Genomic DNA, 19,656 nt, shown 5'->3' with positions numbered 1-19,656 from the left:
CAAAGAATGAGACAAGAGGCATCACGTATTTAAACCATGGATGCCACTGGTAAGCTTCTAGTAGCATTTACCTCCTCTCATCCTGGGGAATCTTGCTAGTGACAGTCTACAGTACAGTTCTTAGCATGGGCATTTAGATGCCAGTATGATCTAGAGGGTTTGGCAAGGTGATTGCAGCATTAGGGTAGGTAGGTACTAATCACAGTAGTGGGAGGAAAGTGATTGGGAATCTGGACTCCTGGATTCTATGCTTGATTTGTCCACTTATTTCCTTAGTCACCATGGCAAGTCAGTGCCCTACCTCAGTTTCCCTGCCTGCCAAACTAGCAGCAATTATTTCCCCAGTTTAGTGGGCGTCCCTCACAAAGATAGCGCCTACTTCCGCCTACGTTAGCGGTCGCCCCTCACAAAGATGGCGGCACGCTCTTTTCCTCCATTACGAGTGCGAGCCCCTCACAAATATGCGGTGAGGCTGGCGTCCTTCTACTTTCACTGTCCTCACAAAGATGGCGGGGGCACGCATGCGGCTAGAGTTGAAAGGTCAATCGTCGGGTCATCTTCTTCCTGCTTGCTGCTGCTGCAGGTCGAGGCCGGGATAGGTAACAAGGGTGGGATCTGAGCCCCGTATGGGGATGCGTGTCTGGGCGGGGGTTGAGCCCCCTGGGGGGGTGCGTGTCTGGGCGGGAGAGGGGTCTGAGCCCCTATGTGGGGTGCAAGTCTGGTCGGGGAGGAATGAGGGTGATTGAGCTCGCTATGGGGGGGGTGTGCCTGGAGATGGGAGTAGGTTCAGAGGCTCCTATGGGGTGTGTGAGCCTGACGGTGGCCCTAAGGGGGTGGGTGCATGCCTGGAGATGGCAATATGGGGTTGAAGCCTATGCGGGGGAGGGTTGCACGCCCGGAGACAGGTGGTGGGGTCTGAGCCCCCTATGGGGGTGCCTGGAGATGGGGGAGCCTTGAAAGGGAGGTTTCTGGGACCCTTGCTGTGGGATGTTGAACCCCTATAGTGAGGGGCCTAAAGACAGGGGGAGCCCTCCCCCTGTGGCAAGAGAGAGTTCCCTCATAACATGGACGCTGGAGGTAACGAGCCCCTGCGTGTGGGGAGAAGTGAAGGGGTCAAAGCCCCGTGTAATGAGGGGGATCTGACTGTGTACAGCAAAGGTACCGTGGTGGGTGTGAGCCCTGAAATAGCGAGGGCTGAGTATGTGGGCTTCTTTCTGATCCCCTTTGAGGAACTCATCCCCGGTCCAGCCAGAAGGCCGATGAGCTACAGAAAAGATCTCCCAACTCTGCTGTCCTCCTGTGCTCAGTACACCTTCCTTACATGCAGGCTGTGCCCTGCCCCCTCCCTCCCCCGCACCCTCCAAAGTTCCCTTCAGTTAATCGTGCCTCTGGTATCTCAGGTCTCTTTTGTCCCTTGTGATTTGTTAATTTCTTGTCCTAGCAATTAGCCTTATTCCCTTTTCTCCCAATCGCAACAGATTCCTCTTCTTCCTCCTGACTGAGCTGTGTCTGGACAGCGAAGGAGTCTGCATGGCTATAGCACCACCTCCATTCCTTCTGGCTCGGGAAATGGATTTCCAGGTGTCAGCTCATTGGGTTACTGGAAATTTCAGCTGTGTTGTTCCCTCTGATGTTTCTCTTCCCAGGTAACTGGAAAGGATGTCGGAGGGGAGTTCTGGCAACGACCCTGGAAACCCAGGCAGCCTCCGGCCTGGACTCACTGGGGCACCGGGGGCGTGAATAGGGAGGAGACCTGCCACCCCCATTACCCCTGGGCGCCTACCCTCTATCCGTTCCCGAGACCTTACCCTTGGAGGAGTAAAAAAGGCAAGTATCCCCAATTGCACAGAGAAGACTGCGCTTCTGACTTTCTTTAACCAAATAAGTGGCCCATAAAATAAATTTGATCTCATTTTTATAGAATCTGATCCTGAACCCACCAGGGTCAGTACCACTGACTTTACCATGTGCCGCATCTCGCCTGTAGTATCCATGACCTAGTGCTGTACAGTGATCAAGAACACATAGTTAGTGCCACAAAGAGTTTGTACACTCAACAGATGTGCTTAGTGCTCTTACAGTGACACTTCTTTGAGGGATGCTGCTAATTGTTCTTGGCTCCTTTTTGGAGTCTAATGAAAGATGCCTCCTCCTGACATTAAAAAGCTTAGAAACCTGATTTTTATTACAATAATTCCAGTGTCAGCTTGTTTTTTGTATCTTTCTACCTGTCTCGGATGGAGGAAGGGGCGTAAGCTTAACTGCTTGGGTTAAGAAGAAAGTTGTCCATTTTGGGGTGGCTTACACCTTCCTATGTAACATCTGATAAGGAGGAGACAGGATACCACACTAGATAGACCACTGATGTGGTCAGATATGGCAGTTCCTATGTAGTATAGTTGTTGGATCAGGAGCCTCTGCAATCAGAACTCCTTGTTCTGTTCCCTTCTCTGACACTAACTCCTTCTGAGGCTTTGATCAAGTCACTCTTTCAATTTCTTTTCCCATCTGGAAAGTGGGGAGATACATACTACTCGCCTTATAGAGCAGGATGTGATGGTTATCAATGATGTCTGGAGAGCAGTTGGAAAATAAGCCTTAGATAAACAGCATTATTCTGTTTGAACTGGCAGCCTGAGCAGACCTTGCCAATCTCTGCATGTTTCCATGTCTTCTGTAGCCTCTTCTTTCAAAGGCTGCCCTCTACCCATTCCTGATGCCACATGAGCAATTGTGTAACTGGGCTGGCACCTTCTGTAGAGGTGACTGGCAGGGAGTTGTACGGGACACAAATGCATTGTCTGACTCTGTAATGCAGCCAGACTGGTTCGTGCCAGGCTTCCTCGCTCCATTTTTTAAGCATCTTCATCCATAAGCACTGAAATAGTCGAGCCTAGACAGACATTCGGGTACCTGTGCATAAGGATGGCTTGTAAACAGCACCCTCCAGTGGGAACAAGCTTGGACCATGATAAAACAAGAGACTGATGTAAAGTACCTCCAGACAGCAAGATTTACGTCAAGGGCTAGGGCCGGGCCAGAGCCTAGCTCTCTTCAGCTCCTACTGAAATCAGTGGGAGCTGAGGGCTCTCAAGATCTAGCACCATGTTAGAGATGCTCAGCAGCAGATGGGTGGAGTCCATCACATAGCTTCGCATTTGTTTCTGTGGCTTATATTTGTCACCATTCTGAACAAGTGATGTAATCTTTTTTTTTTTGTTTTGTTGTAGAAAACTTTCACCCCCAACATAATTAGCAGGAAGATCAAAGAAGAGTAGTGACCACCTTATATTGTCTCAGTGGAGTGGGATGTGATCATCTAAAAGCCAGATTAATGGGTTACTGGTCGCTGTGCACTATTAAACAGCCTCCACATTCCACCCAAGGTTGGCTGCTTGCAGTGATTGCTATAGACGGTTTGTAAAATATTCTGGCATCTTCTGAGTGTATGTAACTACACTATAAGATGTGAGGGTGGATTATTTCAAGTGTGTTAGGATTTAGCAGGAGCGTTTAAGCTTGCAATAAGCATACCCCATCAAACCTTTTCCTCCAGGCCAAAAGAGGATAGCTCCATCAAGAAAGAGAAGAAAGAGAGAGATCGGGATCGGCAGCGAGATGGCCATGGGCGAGGCAGAGGAGGGCCGGAGATCATTCAAGTCCCACTCCATCTTTGAGCAAGGCCCAGCAGAAATGATGAAAGGAAGGGTACTGTTAGCAGGAATGTAGACAGCACTTACAGCTGTGGGGGCAGGAGGGTGTCACAGAAGCCACTTTTCCCAGGGTCTCCCTTCTGCTTTGCTTTTTCTCCTTGGAGATGACTTACAACGAAGGCCAGTGATAAGAAGAGATGGCTGCATTTTGGTGGCAACATGAGTGATCCCTGTGTCCAGCTTGCATGTATCTTTGTACCAGAATTGTTAAAGCACTTTGGAATGAAAGGTGCTGTCCATGGGTTGATTGTTTTTGTTAACGTTGGTACTGCCTTTATGCAAAGGTTTGAAATAAAATGACCTGGGGTTTGGAAGGGGTTAGTGATCCACACTGGGGTAAGAGAGCTCTTCACCACAAGGTTACTAGTTTCAGTTCAGCCCATTAAAGTCACCACTGTTCAATTCATTGTGTGGTGGGTCTCAGTGCTGTTACTAGTGGCAAATGTCCTGGTGGCTTGCGTAACATGCACTTGGGGGAAGTCAAGACTGGAGAGTCTCTTTCCTGGCTGGAGAATGAGGCCTTGTCTTCACAGCAACATGAGTTCAAGCTGTAACTCAAGTGTTGCCCCAACCCAGCACCCGTTTGCGTGCACACACCTAGCTCGAGTTAAGTGGTGCTTTAAAGTCAAGCTCACTGAGTTGTTGCGGAGTTGTTGTGGGTTGATGCTCAAGCTACTAATGCAGTGGGGATGTGGCAGCCTAAGTTATAACGACTCATCAGCTGCTGATCCGTTCACTCCGTGTCACTTGATATTGTTTTTGCACTGTGACCGTGCTCACTCGAGCTCAGCTAACTCGTGTAGTAACTTGAGATAACTTGCAGTGAAGACTAGTCCTGAACTACCCTCTCTCCCCAGAGGTGCAGTTCCTCTAGGCCAGAGTGGAGGCACATTGGCAGGCTAGTGTTGGAGAAGCTTGCACTGCTTGTTGCTGTTCTGTTCTAGAGTGGAACAAGGGGATCCCGGGTGGCAGGGCTCTGAATCTAGAATCACTTAATTCACACCAAGAAAAGAGGGATTGAAGTACAGTGCTTCACAAAGGAATTATCCCTGTTCCAAACCTTCACTCCTGTGCTCTCTTTTGCACAGGCACCTGGGATAAGACTGTGGACATGTCAGACTTTGGACCTTCCCACATTATCAACATAAAGAAAGAGAAGAGGGAGACGGACGAGGAGACCAAGCAGATCCTGCGTATGCTGGAAAAGGATGATGTAAGCAAGGCTGGGAGGAGGGGGCAGTACTATGTGGGACGCAGGACTATAATTCTCCAACCTGCTGGAACAGAAGAGCCTACTCCATGATTGTTCCATTAGTGGGGGTCATGGAGGTTGAGGAGGGAGTTTAGGGCTTCTAGTTCCCTGATGTTTGTTAGTCTGGGAGTCCCCAATTCTACCCCTGCCAGCAAGACACCTAGGGCCTAGTGGCTGTTTCCTCAGAGGCAGGACATCTCTGCTGCTCCCCAAGAGTCAGTTTCTGCACCCAGCAGTGGGAGCTTCAGGCTCACCACCAGTTACTCTCCTCACTTCACTGCTTCATGGAAAGGAGAGAATACTCATGTTGCCTGATCCTGCAATAGTCACGAACAGCTCCCATTGACTTCTGTGGGGTTGGATTGTACACAGATCAGACCAAGCGCTCTTACGGGTGGCACGGAGTTATAGGATTACAGTATCCGGGCGTGGTTGGTGTGCAGAACTGGAAGGCAGGATTCCCGGGTTGGGTCCTTAGCTCTGTTGTCAACTTGCTATGTCAGTCACAACTCACTTCCTCTTTGTACCTCAGTTTCCCCTTCTGTAAAATGGGGGGCGGTGGTGCCTATCTGCATAGGGGTTATGAAGTATTTGTTAAGAGTATTTGTCTTCCCTGTGTCGTGTCCCTGATAAGTCCTGGCTGTCAGCTCTCCCCTCTATCGCACTAAGGGATATTCTACCTTCTGACTCTTTTCCCTCTCCCTCTTTCCTCCTTCAGTTCCTTGATGACCCACGCTTGAGAAATGACATCCGGAACAAACCAGTTCAGCTGCCCCTGGCCCACTCAGGCTGGCTGTTCAAGGAGGAGGGCGAAGACCAGGAAGATGTGAAGCCTTTCGCCACCAGCACCAAGGAAGAGATGATGGAAGTGGATTTGCCTTCAGTGAAAGGTACTGGATCCAAGCCTATCATGGTCAGACTCTGTGCTGGGATCCTTATGGTGATAAGCCCTGGGGGCTAAGCTTACCAGCCCTAACTACAGCCTCGCAGCTTGAATGCTTGGGGTAGCAGAACATGGAGCTGACTTGTGCCACTGTACTCACAAAATCCAAGCATTCAGCTAAGCGTACTGGCTATTAACTAAAAGGTATCCCTGGGAGACCTCCCTAGCAGGTCTCATACATTTGGTCTGGCCCTTCTATTTCCAGCCTCCCTGCCCCAGTGAATATCAGGGGTTCTCTGATCAGAAGAGGAGCAAGGTACAGAGTTTTGCAGGGGGTAGAGGGAAACCACTTGGGGATGTGCTGCTGTGAATGGTCCAACATACTAAGAGGTCACAAGAGGTACAGTGCTGTGCAAGTCTGTTCGCTCTGACTGAGGATGGTTCTTGTCTCCAGCTCTTGAGAAGGGGATGAGAAACCACCCAGAACCAAGAGTGTATTCAAGAGGCTTAATGTGTAGCCCAGACATTAACTACATATGATATTTCCCATCATCCTGATCACTAAGGGTCAGGTCCTGCATGGTGCCGAGAGCTTCAATTCCCACTGACTCCCAATGGGACTTAACACCTTAGAGGATTGGGCCTGACAAGTGAAATAAATGCACCAGAGGTCAGCGTTCTTCCTATGCCCCTGGTTATTCTGCTGCAAGATTCACTGCAGGTGGTTAGAGCCTCTTTCCCTCCCACCCACAGGGTGTGTGAAGCGGACACTCTCAGAGCATGGGAAAATGGCTGTTGTCTAACAGGGCGCTCGTGGTGGAGTACAGGTAGCCTGTGATCTTGTCCTCCACCCCAGTGAGCTCTGCGGTTTTGTCTCTGCTCTTAGTAAAGAGGAGCCCCGCGATGAGGAGGACTCAAAGGAGCCACCGGCGGTTGCCAAGCCATCTCAGACAAAGGCACCTCCCGGCTACCCACAAGACATCTGCGTGGCAGAGTTGCTGCAGAGTCTGAGCCTGACCAAAGAAGAGGAGCTGGTCTTCCTGCAGCTGCCGGACACGCTCCCTGGGCAGCCGCCCACGCAGGACACCAAGCCCATCAAAACAGAGGTGCAGAATGAGGAGGGACAGATGGTGATGGTGAAGCAGGAGAAGAACCAGGTACAAGGTCAAGCGGGACCCTCACTGAACTCTCCCTGGTGTGGGAATGAGATGTACACTGTAGCAGGGGGCTGGCTTGCAGTGCATCACCCCTGTTTAGATGGGAGCTGTATGCATATATTGTAGCTAGGCTCTAGAGAAGCATGTGGGCTCAGGATGCCCATCAGCAGAAGTTGTAGATAAAACTTAGCTAAGAGCTGAGCCTTGTCAGACAGGTGCTCCCACTAGGGCACTGGTGTGCATGTGCAATGGGAGAAGGAGCAATGCAACAAGAGACAGTCTGTGTTGGCATTCTGGGAATTTGCTGTATCCAGTGGTGAGAGACCTGGGTGGGGAGGGCACACAGGCAACTTTAACAGTGCTCCCCAATCCCTTCACTGGGTCCTTCACACACTGGGTCCTTCACACACTCCCCGAAAGCACCTAGGATTTCATTGATGCAGTTTCTGTAAGCAGCTCATCTGCATCTTGGCTCATGGCAATTGCTATTTCCACTGTGCAAGTTCCCCAAACCCATTGTCCTTTGACATCCTACCAGCTTGAGCCAGGTTGCAGATATGCTTGCAACCTCGGCACGTAAGGACGGCTCTGGTTTTGAAGGAGGCTGCATTGTTTCGGCACTGATGGAACTTGCATTAAATTTTGAAAGAAAGAGGCAATTAACTTCTGTCCAATGATACAGCACACCTGAACCTCACTGCATGGAGGTGGAGACATATCTTAAAGGTTCTCTTACTCCTCTTTGGAGAGACTCCTTCAAGGAAAGACATGAGCATCCCCACTCTTGACTGGAGAAGAGCACTGGGGTGACCAGGGTAAAGGAGCTGCACCACTTTAACCCTGAATGTTTCTCTCCACAGGAGGCCAAGCAGGCTGAGAAACATCTGCACCCTGGGGGACCTGCCAGAAGGGCAGGTGGGGAAGCTGCTGATCCGCAAATCGGGAAAGGTGCAGCTGGTTCTGGGCAAAGTGACTCTGGACGTGACCATGGGGACCCCCTGCTCCTTTTTGCAGGTACAGCTTGCTCAGCAGCCAGCATGCATGGGAAATGGTTTGTTCTTGCGTCTATGGTGAATTTAGTGCTGGTGATAGATGACAGGCTGGGAGCCTGGGGAATGCTTCCTCCATCCCCAAACACTTGCTTACTTCCCCATTGCTTGTGTGTTTCAGTCCTGACTTGCCCTTGAGGGCCCCTCCCTCTATGCTTGAGAGGAGCGTTCTCTCTCCAGGGTCTGTTCATTCCTTGGCCTCTCAATTGAGATGGCTAGTGAGAGCCAGTTGTTAGACATCATGGGTCACAAAACCCAGTACATCTCCATGGTATGTAAACACCATCTTATGGACCCCTAGCTGCTAGGAATTGGGCTGAGGCTCCAAAACTCATTTCATGAGAGGCCCATCCAGCAGCCGTCAGGTAGCAGTGACTTTATCTACTCTCCAACTGGGCCTGACTTGAACCAGCACCTCGGAGGTGCAGGGTTCTGTATCTAAATCTTACTCCCCTGAGCCATCCACTTGATGTGCCCTTCGAGGACTGAGAAGAGCTGCTGCTATCTTATTTGGATCAGGAAGAGGCCCCAAGATATGAAGGCTTATAGCATCCACACCCCAACACTGAAGTGGGGAGGTTATTTTGGAGACAGTGGATGAGAGAGAGAGAACCGCCGCTCACATTGCTTTGGAGGACTTGGGGAGCCTACGGTTTAGCAAGGATTTAGCCTACCCTAGTCATCTACTGGCTTTGTCTGCAATCAGCACACGAAGGATCCTGGTGCCCAGGCAGCCAGGAGATGAGTTTCTGAGCTCGGCTCTCCCTGCTGGGAAGGAATTGTTTCCCCTCCAGAGTTCAGATGCATACAACAGAGCATTAGGGTATGGCTACACTTGCAACTGTACAACGCTTTGAACAGTGCTGGGGCACTGTTTACACGGGTGCTTTTAACACCCCTGAGTGAGAAAGTTGCAGCGCTGTAAAGCGACAGTGTAGCCAAGGCCTAAGAAGTCAATGCTCGATGGGAGCGTAACTCACTCATGGAATGAATTGGGGCCAGGGAATTAAGCTACAGCATAGCTCTCTTGAGTGATCATAAAGATCAGGGCTGGCTTTAGGAAGAACAGAGCCCAATTCAAATAGTTTCGACGGGGCCCCAGCAGAGATGACTCGCCCAGCAACGCTCTGCGTCTTCGCTCCGGGTCTTCCGCGGCACTGAAGGACCTGCCGCCGAAGACCCGGAGCGCCACTGGGTGAGTAAAAATTAAAAAGGCGACTAAATTAGGCGCGGGGCCCGCTTAGGCGTGAGGCCCAACTCGGGGGAATCAGGGGAATTGGCCTAAAGCCAGCCCTGATGAAGATTGCATCTCCCTGCCTTGGGGAAACTTCCTCTTTATGCTCATGGGTAGGTAATCTCTAAACAGAGAGTGGATCTGGCTGTTTTTAATGTTTTTTCCTGTGTTGTTAAAAGGAGCTGGTATCTGTGGGCATTGGAGACAGCAGGACTGGAGAGATGATCATCCTGGGACACGTGAAGCACAAGCTGGTGTGTTCCCCAGACTTTGAGTCCCTGCTGGAACACAGGCATCGATAAGAGAAAGGAAAGAAGGGGTGGAGTTCTCTGTGGGATTCGCCTCTCCTTGGTGGAGATTCAGCTCAGAGGTTGGCAGCTCCTCTCGTCGGCCTGGGACGTCCATCCCAGTTCAGGTTTTGTTCTGGCTACAGGAAGCAGGTGCATGTCAGAGGAGGGTTTCTCACTGGGGCCGTGCAATGCCCTCTGTGCCACTATGCTGCCTAGAGGCATCTTGCTCTTAGAAGCCTCCCATCCATGTTCTTTGCTGACTGTGCTCAGAGCGAGGGGAGTTGGGAGGGCTCCTCCCCTCCAGCTGTAGCTATAAACAAGAATTACAGGAGACAAATGCACTTCTGTCCGCACTGGCACAAGTATACGTATGTTCCCACTCTGTGTATATAGAAAAGCTACAGTGACTCTAGCCTCTGCCTGTGGACCTAGCACTGGACTTGAGACAACGGGTTCGGGTTTCAAGCATGGGTGGGGTGTGCCATAGCCTTTTGCTACCAGTGAGGGAGATTTCCTTCCCCACTTCTGACTGTATATGAACCTGCGGCATCTTACCATGTCCACCTGCCTTGCATTGGCAGAGTCTCTGCATCCAGCCACCACCATTGGGCTGAAGGAGGACTGGTCCAGGAGGCATGGCAAAGCAACTCAAGCTGCTTCCTTCTGCTCCCTGAGGTTGAGTGAGCTGCCTCTGCCTCTTTCACCCTCCCAAGCCCTGCTAGGAAAAGCCCGGAAGCCAAGCCCAGGGCCCCATCTTGGAGACTGTTAAACTTTTACCAGTGGTTTCTGTTTGACCAGAGATATAAAGTGAGCTGTTCCTATCGGGTCTCTGATCTGCCTGTCAACATCCAGGCTGAAATTCTGCCTCCTTAGCTGTAGCAGCCTATATGTGTCTATAGGATGTTCACACTGCAGTTAGACACCCTCGGCTGGCCCATGCCAGTTGACTCAGGCTCTGTCTAAAGGGTTGTTTAATTGCAGTGTAGCCTTGCGGGCATGGGCTGGAGTCTGGGCTCCTCCCATTCTCGGGGTCCCAGAGCCCAGGCTGTAGCTCAGGCCCACAAGTCTACACTGCACTTAAATAGCCCTGCAGCCTGAGTCAGCAGGCACAGGCCAGCCACAGGTTTTTATTTGCAGTGCAGATACCCTGAGGCCCTACTGCTCTTTAGAAGGGGTATGCAGTCATTCAAGGGCTTGCTTTCACATCACCCGGTGACTGCCCAGAGAGAGAGACACTGCCTCTCATCCTTGCATAAGTATTCCTTTAAAAGGCTAGGCCCTGTGCCCAGTAAATGTGTGATATGGCTTTGTGGGTGAATTTCCCCCATCTTGAAGCTGAGAGACCTGTTTGCCAATGTCTAGATAGCACTTTGAACTCCTAAAGTGCTGTCCAAATGCGAAGTGTGTGTTTAAAAATTCCAGCCTGCACCGCTTGAAAGCCATGGAATAAGGTGCCAATAGGTTTACCAGCTGCTAGTCTTGCTTTTGGGAGTTTAATATATTAAAATGTAGCCTTGGTCCAAAATGCATTTAGCACCCTTCAGACTCCCCCACCTGGCTGCTGATGTAACAAGTTCCCAGTGCATTCATTGTATTATTGAGGCTGTAGAGAAACAGGATGGCCAACACCACCTCTGTTTAATGACTGCTTAGGTTCTGGAGTACTCCACAGAAACCAGCTAATTCCACATCTTCTGCTGAGTCTTCGGACACCCCGAACTCCTCCCCAGTTTATGTGAGTGGCTAAAGATAGCTGTCTACCTCCCCCAGATACTTGTGCCAATGAAGTGGTTTCCCACTGGGGTAGTTGCTCTTGGAAGATCCAGCAGTTTGTCTTTGTGGCCTCTGTCTGGTGGAGCCAATGGAAAGAGCTGCACTTGCTGCAGTGTAGTGTCAAGGCTGCTAGATTATACCGGGAGCATTGCATGGGTTGCGTGTGGAAATCAGTGGAATAAAACTGCTTCCGCGTGCACACATGGTATAGGGTGTGGGCTACAGCTTATTCCTAGCAGACTATTGTGCGTCCTCTCTGTACTTACTATCTTGTGTGCTCTCCTCTCTCCCTGAAACTCACTTATCCCCTCCACCCTGCATTTGGGAATCTGCTCTTCCTTGCTGCAGTTTTCCAAATCTTGTCATCCTAGAGGCCACCTTTTCCCATCCATCTGCCCTCTAGCTCCCTGCAATGTTGCAGTTATCTTTCCTCAGTAGTATGCACTTTTTACCCAGCCCTCTATCTGACAGGTTGGATGTACTGTCACAAGCTAGGTCAATAGAATCTGGGCGTTTTCTGTGGGGTTCATCTTTTCTCCTCCACCAAATTTGTTGCTTGAGATGGGCTTGGTATCCTAGTCTGCTTAGTCCCTAACTCTTGTTTAACATGCACTATACACTGCTACTACTGCAGGAGGCAAGGAGAGTCATTCAGTAAATATTCGCTATCTGGTTAAAACAAACAGCCGCTCCTGGTGCTACCACAGTTCTGATAGAAATTTGTGAAATCTCAAGGCTTTATCTGATGGGAGCATAAAACATCCTGCTCTCTGCAATTCAGAAGGCAGTAGCAAAGTCTCACTCATCCAGATAATCAGCTTTATTGGCCTGAAAACTAGGTGTGCATGCTGTGAGAGGTGAGGGTATTAGAGGTATTGCTGAGGCCATTGCACATGTTTCTGCTGGGATGAATGACGGTGTAATGGTCAATCTGTGAGTTGGACTCTATGGTTTAATGTTCCCTTGACTCAAAGGAGGGTAAAATAAGGTGGAAAGTGCCCATCTTTGTAAGCCCAACTTCTAACAGTTTAGCTGTCTTCAGATGCAAGCCCCCAGCACATTCATGGCATTGATGCACTACACCAGTGTTTCTCATTCTTTTTGATACCCAGGGCTGGCTTGCTGCCTTCCTAAACTGTGTCAGGGAGTTCTCGGGGACTGGCACCGGTCCAGGACTGGTAGTTGAGAAATACTGCTCTCCACAATTACAATGGCCAGGAATGTCTTTATTATTAGGAAAGCCTAGTGGTTGGGATCGCTATAGAAAGGCTTTTAATTCTCAGAATTTAAGTATTATCTGTGCTGACAGAGTTGAACTGTTGCAACTCGTATCTCTTGCATGGCAAAACATCAGAATCTAGGGCCTAGGCCCACTAGCTATTGCATTGCCCCCTACAATGAGGATACTGGAGGAGTGTGCCTTTCTGACAGCCGAAGCTGCAAGCAATTCCTGTTGTTGGCAGGTTGTTGAGGCTCTCAGAAGATCCTTAGTGTGCTGTATGTGTCCCCTCCCCTTGCATAGTAGGTAGGTTTGGCAAAATGCACCTGTAGAACTGCCCTGTAGATCAAATCATTCTATTGGGACTTAACTACCATAGGATGCTACCATATCTAGCCTTGGAGCCCAGAAGGAATGCAGTTAATCAACAGGGTGTTCTAAGGGCTGCTCCGTACCTGAGGGAGATGTCCTTCAGATAGAGGAGTAAAGAGGAACTCGTGGCCAGGGGAAGGAGGTCACTCAGGATTTGTCTTTTATTGGTGCATTGAGTTCTTAATGTAACGCACCATCTTGAAAGCCTTCAGGTTCAGCGTTCCTCCCTGGATCCCGTTCTGGCCCACCAGGATGAGGCACACTGGGTTGGCCAGGGCGACGGTAATGGCATTGGTGCAGGTGTCACTGTTTTCTTGTTGTTTGGTCCGGAGGTCCATGGTATAATTGTGGGTGTCTGTGTAGAGATTGTCCCGGATCACCAGACACTTGACCCCACCCAGTGTGGCTCCCTTGGTGAGAAGGGTGTCTCTATTCCTGTCCAGGAGTGCTTGGATCTCCAGCTGAGTCATGTTTTCCAGAACCCCACCTGGGTGGGCAGCCAGGAGCTGCTGGTGAGCCATGGAGATCACTGCTGCATCGCAGCACAGCCCATCTCTCATCAAGCTGCTGATGTACTCCTGCCAGCCTGACATCCTGTGATCTGTGAAGCAATGTGTGCAGCTATGCCCACCTTGCTGACATGGAAAGGTGGAGAGGAAGGTTCCTCTTGATGTCTCTGATGGTAAGGAGGTCCCTTGTTCTAACCTCCAGCTTGGTCTCGGAAGGGTAAGGCATACATTCAGTCCATACAGTCTCTTTCCATGAATGAATGAATGACTTATTTCAGGCCAAGCAGCAGGAGAGGCTCTCACTACTGTGACATTGTGCACTTCCTCCCAAGCACAGTGTAAATCCCTGGTGCTCACCAAATGAGGCTTCAAAGCCAGATTTCCAGATGCTAAGATCCTGCAGTGTTTTTTCTCATCTGCACTGAGTGACCTCCACCGACACCCCAAGCAGCTGGACCCTGGGTGTGAAGGCTTAGCTGCCTTCCATGGCTTCTGATCTCAACCCTGGAAACAAGCCAGTGCTATGACGACAATGAGATCATTTCTCCCTGTGATGTCACAGTGCATCCTTACTGATATCTGTCTGGCAAGTTGATTCATCCTTTGCTGTGTATTCAGGACTCTCCTTAATGTTTTCAAGTAGGGTGGAGGGGAAAATGAACATGTACTGGTGTAGTTGTCAGGTCCCAGTCCACCACTGCGCTCATGCTATTACCCACTCTAGCTTCTGCGTGGGAAACTTCTCCAGAGCCAGTGCTTCTGTAGCAGCTTGTACATTCTGGACTTACTCTGTAAGGAAGCACTGCCCCAGAGATCACCAGCTCTTCCACCCCATGGAAAAATGTCCTAATGCAGCTAGCATGCAGGGCTTCTTGGATCCCACCCTCATCAGTTTGCTGCTGTTCTGTCCTACCTGTGTCGGTTTCATCTGTCCAAAGATGCTGGTTGAGGTGACAACTTATTGCCTCACATCCAATGCTCCTTTGGCTGGGGAAGCTGGATTTTGGAGCAGTGCAGCAGCTAGGGGAAGGAGAGGGCATGGGCCTGTGTTTTGCAAGAAGAGAAGGAGCAACACGCAGGAATTTACAAATGAAAATAGAGGCAGAAGGGGGCTGTGAGCAAATGCCTCATTTATTGCATCAGTGGTCCCTAACCTTTTCATCTGACGGGTGCCAGAGGAAGGACCGTGGTGGTGGTCGAGCATCTGCCGAAATTTGACAGCATTTCGGCGGATGCTCGACCGCCGGCCAGGATGCGGGCACACTTAGATGCCCCTGCGGGCGCCATGGCCCTGTATTACATAGACAAGCTGGGTGAGGTAATATATTTTATTGGACCAACTTCTGTTGGTGAGAGACACAAGCTTTTGAGCTACAGCAAGCTTGTTTTCATCTATTACATGTCTGCAGCCTGCAGCTGGTTTCCCTGGGTGTTAGCAGCAATCATCATTGCAAAGGTGGCATGAAATAGCTAAACTAACTGAGAAGGCAGCAGGGACTGGTCTCCAGACAGCAGCCGAAGCATTCAGCCGGCCTCTGACTTGTAGCTAACGGTGAATATGCCCTCTAGCTTTAGCAGCCAGAGTGACTTTCTCTAGCAATCAGGGAAGAGAGGAAGCAGGAGATAACCCTGAGTCTTGCGTTCACCGGAGGCTGAGGAAGCTTCTTCCAGCAGAGGGCTGGGTTGCAAGCAGGGGAAAGGGAGGGATAAGGGAAGAGTTTGAGATTGCCCTTTCTTCCCTGCCTTCTGCAAGCCTGTATCCTGCTGGCAGATGATTTATTAGCAATGGGGAAATGTTGACCCTAGCTGAAGAAGCATGCTGCAGAAAGGCCCTGGCCCCTTGCACAAGCAGCATGTATGCTGCTGTGACCCCAAGCTGGCCATAGGCTGGTGGCCAGCTGTAGAGGGGGTGTGAAATATTTCCACAGCCACAGAGGGGAGTGTCTCATTCTCCTAGCCCTGGCTTTCTTCCTGGCAGCACAGAGCTGAGGGTGGAAACAGTCTATTGCTGAAGGACCAGGGCTTTAGCCAAGTACCTCCAAGCATGGGAATGGATCTCCATTGGAAGTGCTGCTAGAAGATAGCTAAGGACTGAATGAGCATAGAGGACAAGTCCTATCCTCCCCCACTCAGCCAGAGGAGTACACCCATAGAGGTAGTGCAGGCTAGGGATGCACCAGCTCCCACTAGGCATAGATGAGATCTCAACACTGCAGTCATCTGTATAGGCCAACTGGAACTTGATGTAGCTTCCAGTATGACAGCTGTCACCTGTCACGCTCTGCCGTGCAGCCCACAGCAGTAAGAGTGCTTAGCCAGACAGCTCTTCTTACATTCCTGCTCTTATTTTCTTTCCCTGGAAATTATTTTCTCTAGCTTAGTGCAAGCCAGGACAGCACCTTCCTTGCCAACGTAATACTTGATCTTGCTCTAATGCGTACTCCACGAGATCTCCAAGCACCTCACAAACACTACTGATGGAGAAACCGAGGCAGAGTGCAGCAAAGCATCTTGCCCATGGTCAGAGAGGAGCCGTGTGGCAGATAGGGAGCGAGTATCTAGATCTCCTTGGTCACTGTGTTTATCCTTTAACCACTTGGACCATCCTCTTTCTCCTTTTTCATGTCTGAGCCGTCTTGTGCATAAAATACATCCACAATTGGTATTAAACTGGTGCAGATTATGCATCACTAGTTCTCTGTTCCCCGTGCACCAGGAGGTATGCACCACTCACCTGCTGCACCCTCTCTTCTGAAGCAATGAAACTTCCTTCTCATATAACTGGGCCCAATCTCCAAGAAGAAGAAATAAATTTCCTCCTTTCATTTAGTCATTTTGCCTTTTTGTTGTTGTTGTTAGCTTAGATGTGATTCTCCCATCCCCTCCCCACCCATCCACCACTGCTCAGCCAGAACTGAGCCAAGGGCTTGTAGCCTGTTGCATTCCTCCAGGCCACCTTCCTGCTTCCAGTCTGGCCAGGAAGGCTGAGAACCAGAGCCTACCAGCCCGTCTCTGCAAGTGATTGTTCTCCAGCTGTCTGGCGCAGGCAAACGACTGACCAGCATGTCAATTCTAGCACTGGCTCCTTCAACATCAGGGCAGTTACTATTACTCCATTAGACATCTTCATCTTCCCCAGGGCAAACATCGGTCCAGCTGGGTGAGTGGTTGCAGCCTCTCCTCCACTGCCTTGAGGCAAAGTCACGAGCATCGGAGCCTACCCTTTGGTTGGCCTGGCCCTAAGCTTCAAGTTAGTTTTTTACTCCCTATTTCTTTGATGCATCCTTCCACCCTACTGAACCTGCCCATGATGGGTCCCATTTCTTTAGCCTCTTTGTGTATCAGCAGTGACTCCCAGTCTTTCATCATTCTCTAGCTATAGAGTGTAGGGGTTAGAAGGAAACTTCCCCCTGGGCCAGGTTATCCCATAAGTGCCTTCTGCAGCGTATCTTGCGTTTTCCTCTGAAGCAGCTGCTGGCTCCTGTCACAGACAGGAGGAAGGACTAGGTGGCTGCTGGGATTTGATCCAAGGGTATTTGTTTTGTTCACCCCACTGCAGCCTCTGCAGACTTGTACTATCACCCAGTGCCTTGCAGCCTCACTACCTGGGCAAAGGGGTTTGCCTAGGGCTCTGACACATAACAGGAAGCATTGACATGTCCTGGGGGCTGGAAGCAATGTGGTCTGTGCCAAAACACCAAATGAGATGGGAAAGAGTGTTGGCTCTGGAAGAAACCTCAGCCCTATCCCGTAAGAGGGGGAGAGGTTTGGCTTGCCAGGGTAACTACGAAGGGACCACGCTATGCTGTGATGCAGGAGAGAGAGGGGTCCTGCTGCAGAAGGGGGAAGTGGTAGCAGTAGGTCAAGCCCCACCTATCCTCAATGGAGTCCCCACTATCCTACAGCATCTGGGTGATCTGCTTCATCTGCTGCTTGTGGAAGTAGTCAAGTGCATGCGATACATGGTGGTGTCCCTGCACCGCTCCCACAGGTCACTGCGTGAGGTCTTCTGCACCAGCTCTTTCAGGTTCACATCTTTGCTCAGGGCAGGGCTGGTGCCTATGCCAACCTGACCATTCTCACCCCCAGGTTTGGATCCTGCTGCCTGTCTCATAGAATATCAGGGTTGGACGGGATCTCAGGAGGTCATCTAGTCCAACACTCTGCTCAAAGCAGGACCAATCCTCATCCAGATGGGGGGAGAGGTGGCACTTTGAATTGGATGCTGTGAGTGTCTGACCCTTCCCTGTGCCTTTTGGTCTCTCTTGCTAATACAGCCATGACTCTCAGGCCATGGCTACACTTACAGTTTTGCAGCGCTGGTAGTTACAGCTGTGTTCGTACAGCTGTGTAGGGCCAGCGCTGCAGTGTGGCCACATTTACAGCACTTGCAGCGCTGTTGGGAGTGGTGCATTGTGGGCAGCTATCCCACAGAGCATCTCGTCCCATTTTGGCGCTGTGGCTTGTGGGAAAGGGAAGGAAGTGTGCGGGTCTTTCCGCTTCCTGTTCCAATGCCCCGTGGTGCTTTGCTACACATTCCGAGCAGTTTGGCAGCATTGTGATTCTGCAGCGCGATTTCTGAGATTTTTATTATAAATGGAGCCTGAGCTGCTGAGGACCTTGCTGATGAATGTTGCCAGCACATCACGCATGGGCAGTGGAGCTATTCCTTCAGCTGCAAAGTGACAGTGAGGAGTCAGACGATGATATTGAAACGCCTGACGCTGAAGACACTCAATTGCTTGTGGCAGTAACAGACGTGCTCAGCACTGTGGAACGGCGCCTTTGGGCTCGGGAACCAGCACTCAGTGGTGGGATCACATCGTCCTGCAATCCTGGGATGACAAGCAGTGGCTGCAGAACTTTCGGATGAGAAAAGCCACTTTCATGTCACTGTGTGCTGAGCTCGCCCTTATGTCCCTGCGGCGCAGGGACACGAGATTGAGAGCTGCCCTGCCAGTGGAGAGCGGGTGGCTATTGCAATCTGGAAGCTGGCAACTCCAGACAGCTACCGATCGGCTGGCGAACCAGTTTGGAGTGGGAAAGTCCACCGTTGGAATGGTGCTGATGCAAGTTTGCACAGCCATTAATCGCACCCTGCTAAGAAGAACCGTGGCTCTTGGGAACGTGCAGGACATTGTGGATGGCTTTGCAGAAATGGGGTTCCCTAACTGTGGAGGGGCAAGAGATGGGACGCATATTTCCTATTCTGTCACCACCCCACCTGGCATCAGAGTACGTAATCGCAAGGGGTATTTCTCCGTGGTTCTGCAAGCGCTTGTGGATCACCGTGGGCGTTTCACTAACATTACTCAGAATGGCCTGGAAAGGTGCATGATGCACGCATATTTCGGAACAGTGCCCTGTTCAGGAGGCTGAGGGCTGGGACTTTTTTCCCAGACCACAAGATCACAGTAGGGGAACGTCGAATAACCATTGTGATCCTTGGAGACCCCGCTTACCCCTTAATGCCATGGCTCATGAAACCGTATACAGGGAAGCTTGACAGGAGCAAGGAACGGTTCAACTACAGGCTGAGCTTGTGCAGAATGACTGTGGAGTGTGTGTTTGGCCGTTTGAAAGCCACATGGAGGTGTCTTTATGGGAAGCTAGATTTGGGGGAAAGCAGCATCTCCGCTGTTATATCGCGTGCTGTACCCTCCATAATATTTGTGAAGGGAAGGGTGAAAGATTCAGTGAGGATGGACCTCCGAGGTTCGACGCCTAGAGGATGAATTTGCACAGGTAGAGAACAGGGCTAATAGGGAGGCCCAGGAAAGGGCTTCAAGGATAAGGGATGCTTTAAGGAGCAATTTGATGCTGAGAGCCAACAGTAATGTTTGGTGGCCATTGCCTGTGCTATGTTTCTACCTTGGGGTACAATATTTACCACTTCCTGCAATAATAAAAACGTATTGTAAAAGCCATAAAATCCTTTATTCAAAGTACAGTACATAAAAGGCAAGGGTGGTTAGGTGGTGGGACTATACATTCAGAGGTTTGAATATGTCCTGTTTTGACTTACTGTTCAAAATCTGCTGCACTTCAGGATTACAATGCTGCAGGGTAATGGGGGGTGGAGTGCACAGGGTAAGAATTATAGTTTTCAGGGCTGGTAGGTGATCGTACAGGTGTTGGGGGAAGCTGGGGGGTAGTAATGGAACTGGCTGCTGGAGAAAGGTGTTTGTGCACAATACTGGGGAAC

At 50.4% G+C, this 19,656-nt stretch overlaps 1 protein-coding gene and 1 pseudogene across 1 annotated transcript; one reads left to right on the top strand and one right to left on the bottom strand.

The window, feature by feature from the left end:
- Nucleotides 1–704: 704 nt before the first annotated feature.
- POLR3D (RNA polymerase III subunit D) lies at nucleotides 705–10,553 on the top strand. The gene is given in 11 exon segments (XM_030552093.1): nucleotides 705–1,827; nucleotides 3,231–3,274; nucleotides 3,557–3,659; nucleotides 3,661–3,708; nucleotide 3,758; nucleotides 4,802–4,926; nucleotides 5,684–5,855; nucleotides 6,740–7,005; nucleotides 7,866–7,883; nucleotides 7,885–8,019; nucleotides 9,468–10,553. Coding segments are annotated over 11 exon segments (1,203 nt in total). The 5' UTR covers nucleotides 705–1,659; the 3' UTR covers nucleotides 9,591–10,553.
- A 2,550-nt stretch (nucleotides 10,554–13,103) lies between these two features.
- LOC115645015 lies at nucleotides 13,104–13,535 on the bottom strand (annotated as a pseudogene).
- Nucleotides 13,536–19,656: the final 6,121 nt, after the last annotated feature.

Source organism: Gopherus evgoodei, chromosome 2, assembly GCF_007399415.2.
Source record: "Gopherus evgoodei ecotype Sinaloan lineage chromosome 2, rGopEvg1_v1.p, whole genome shotgun sequence".
In the NCBI taxonomy this organism is placed as follows: domain Eukaryota; kingdom Metazoa; phylum Chordata; order Testudines; family Testudinidae; genus Gopherus; species Gopherus evgoodei.
Note: the sequence above shows the minus strand (reverse complement) of the source record. Positions and strands in the feature narration are given on the sequence as shown.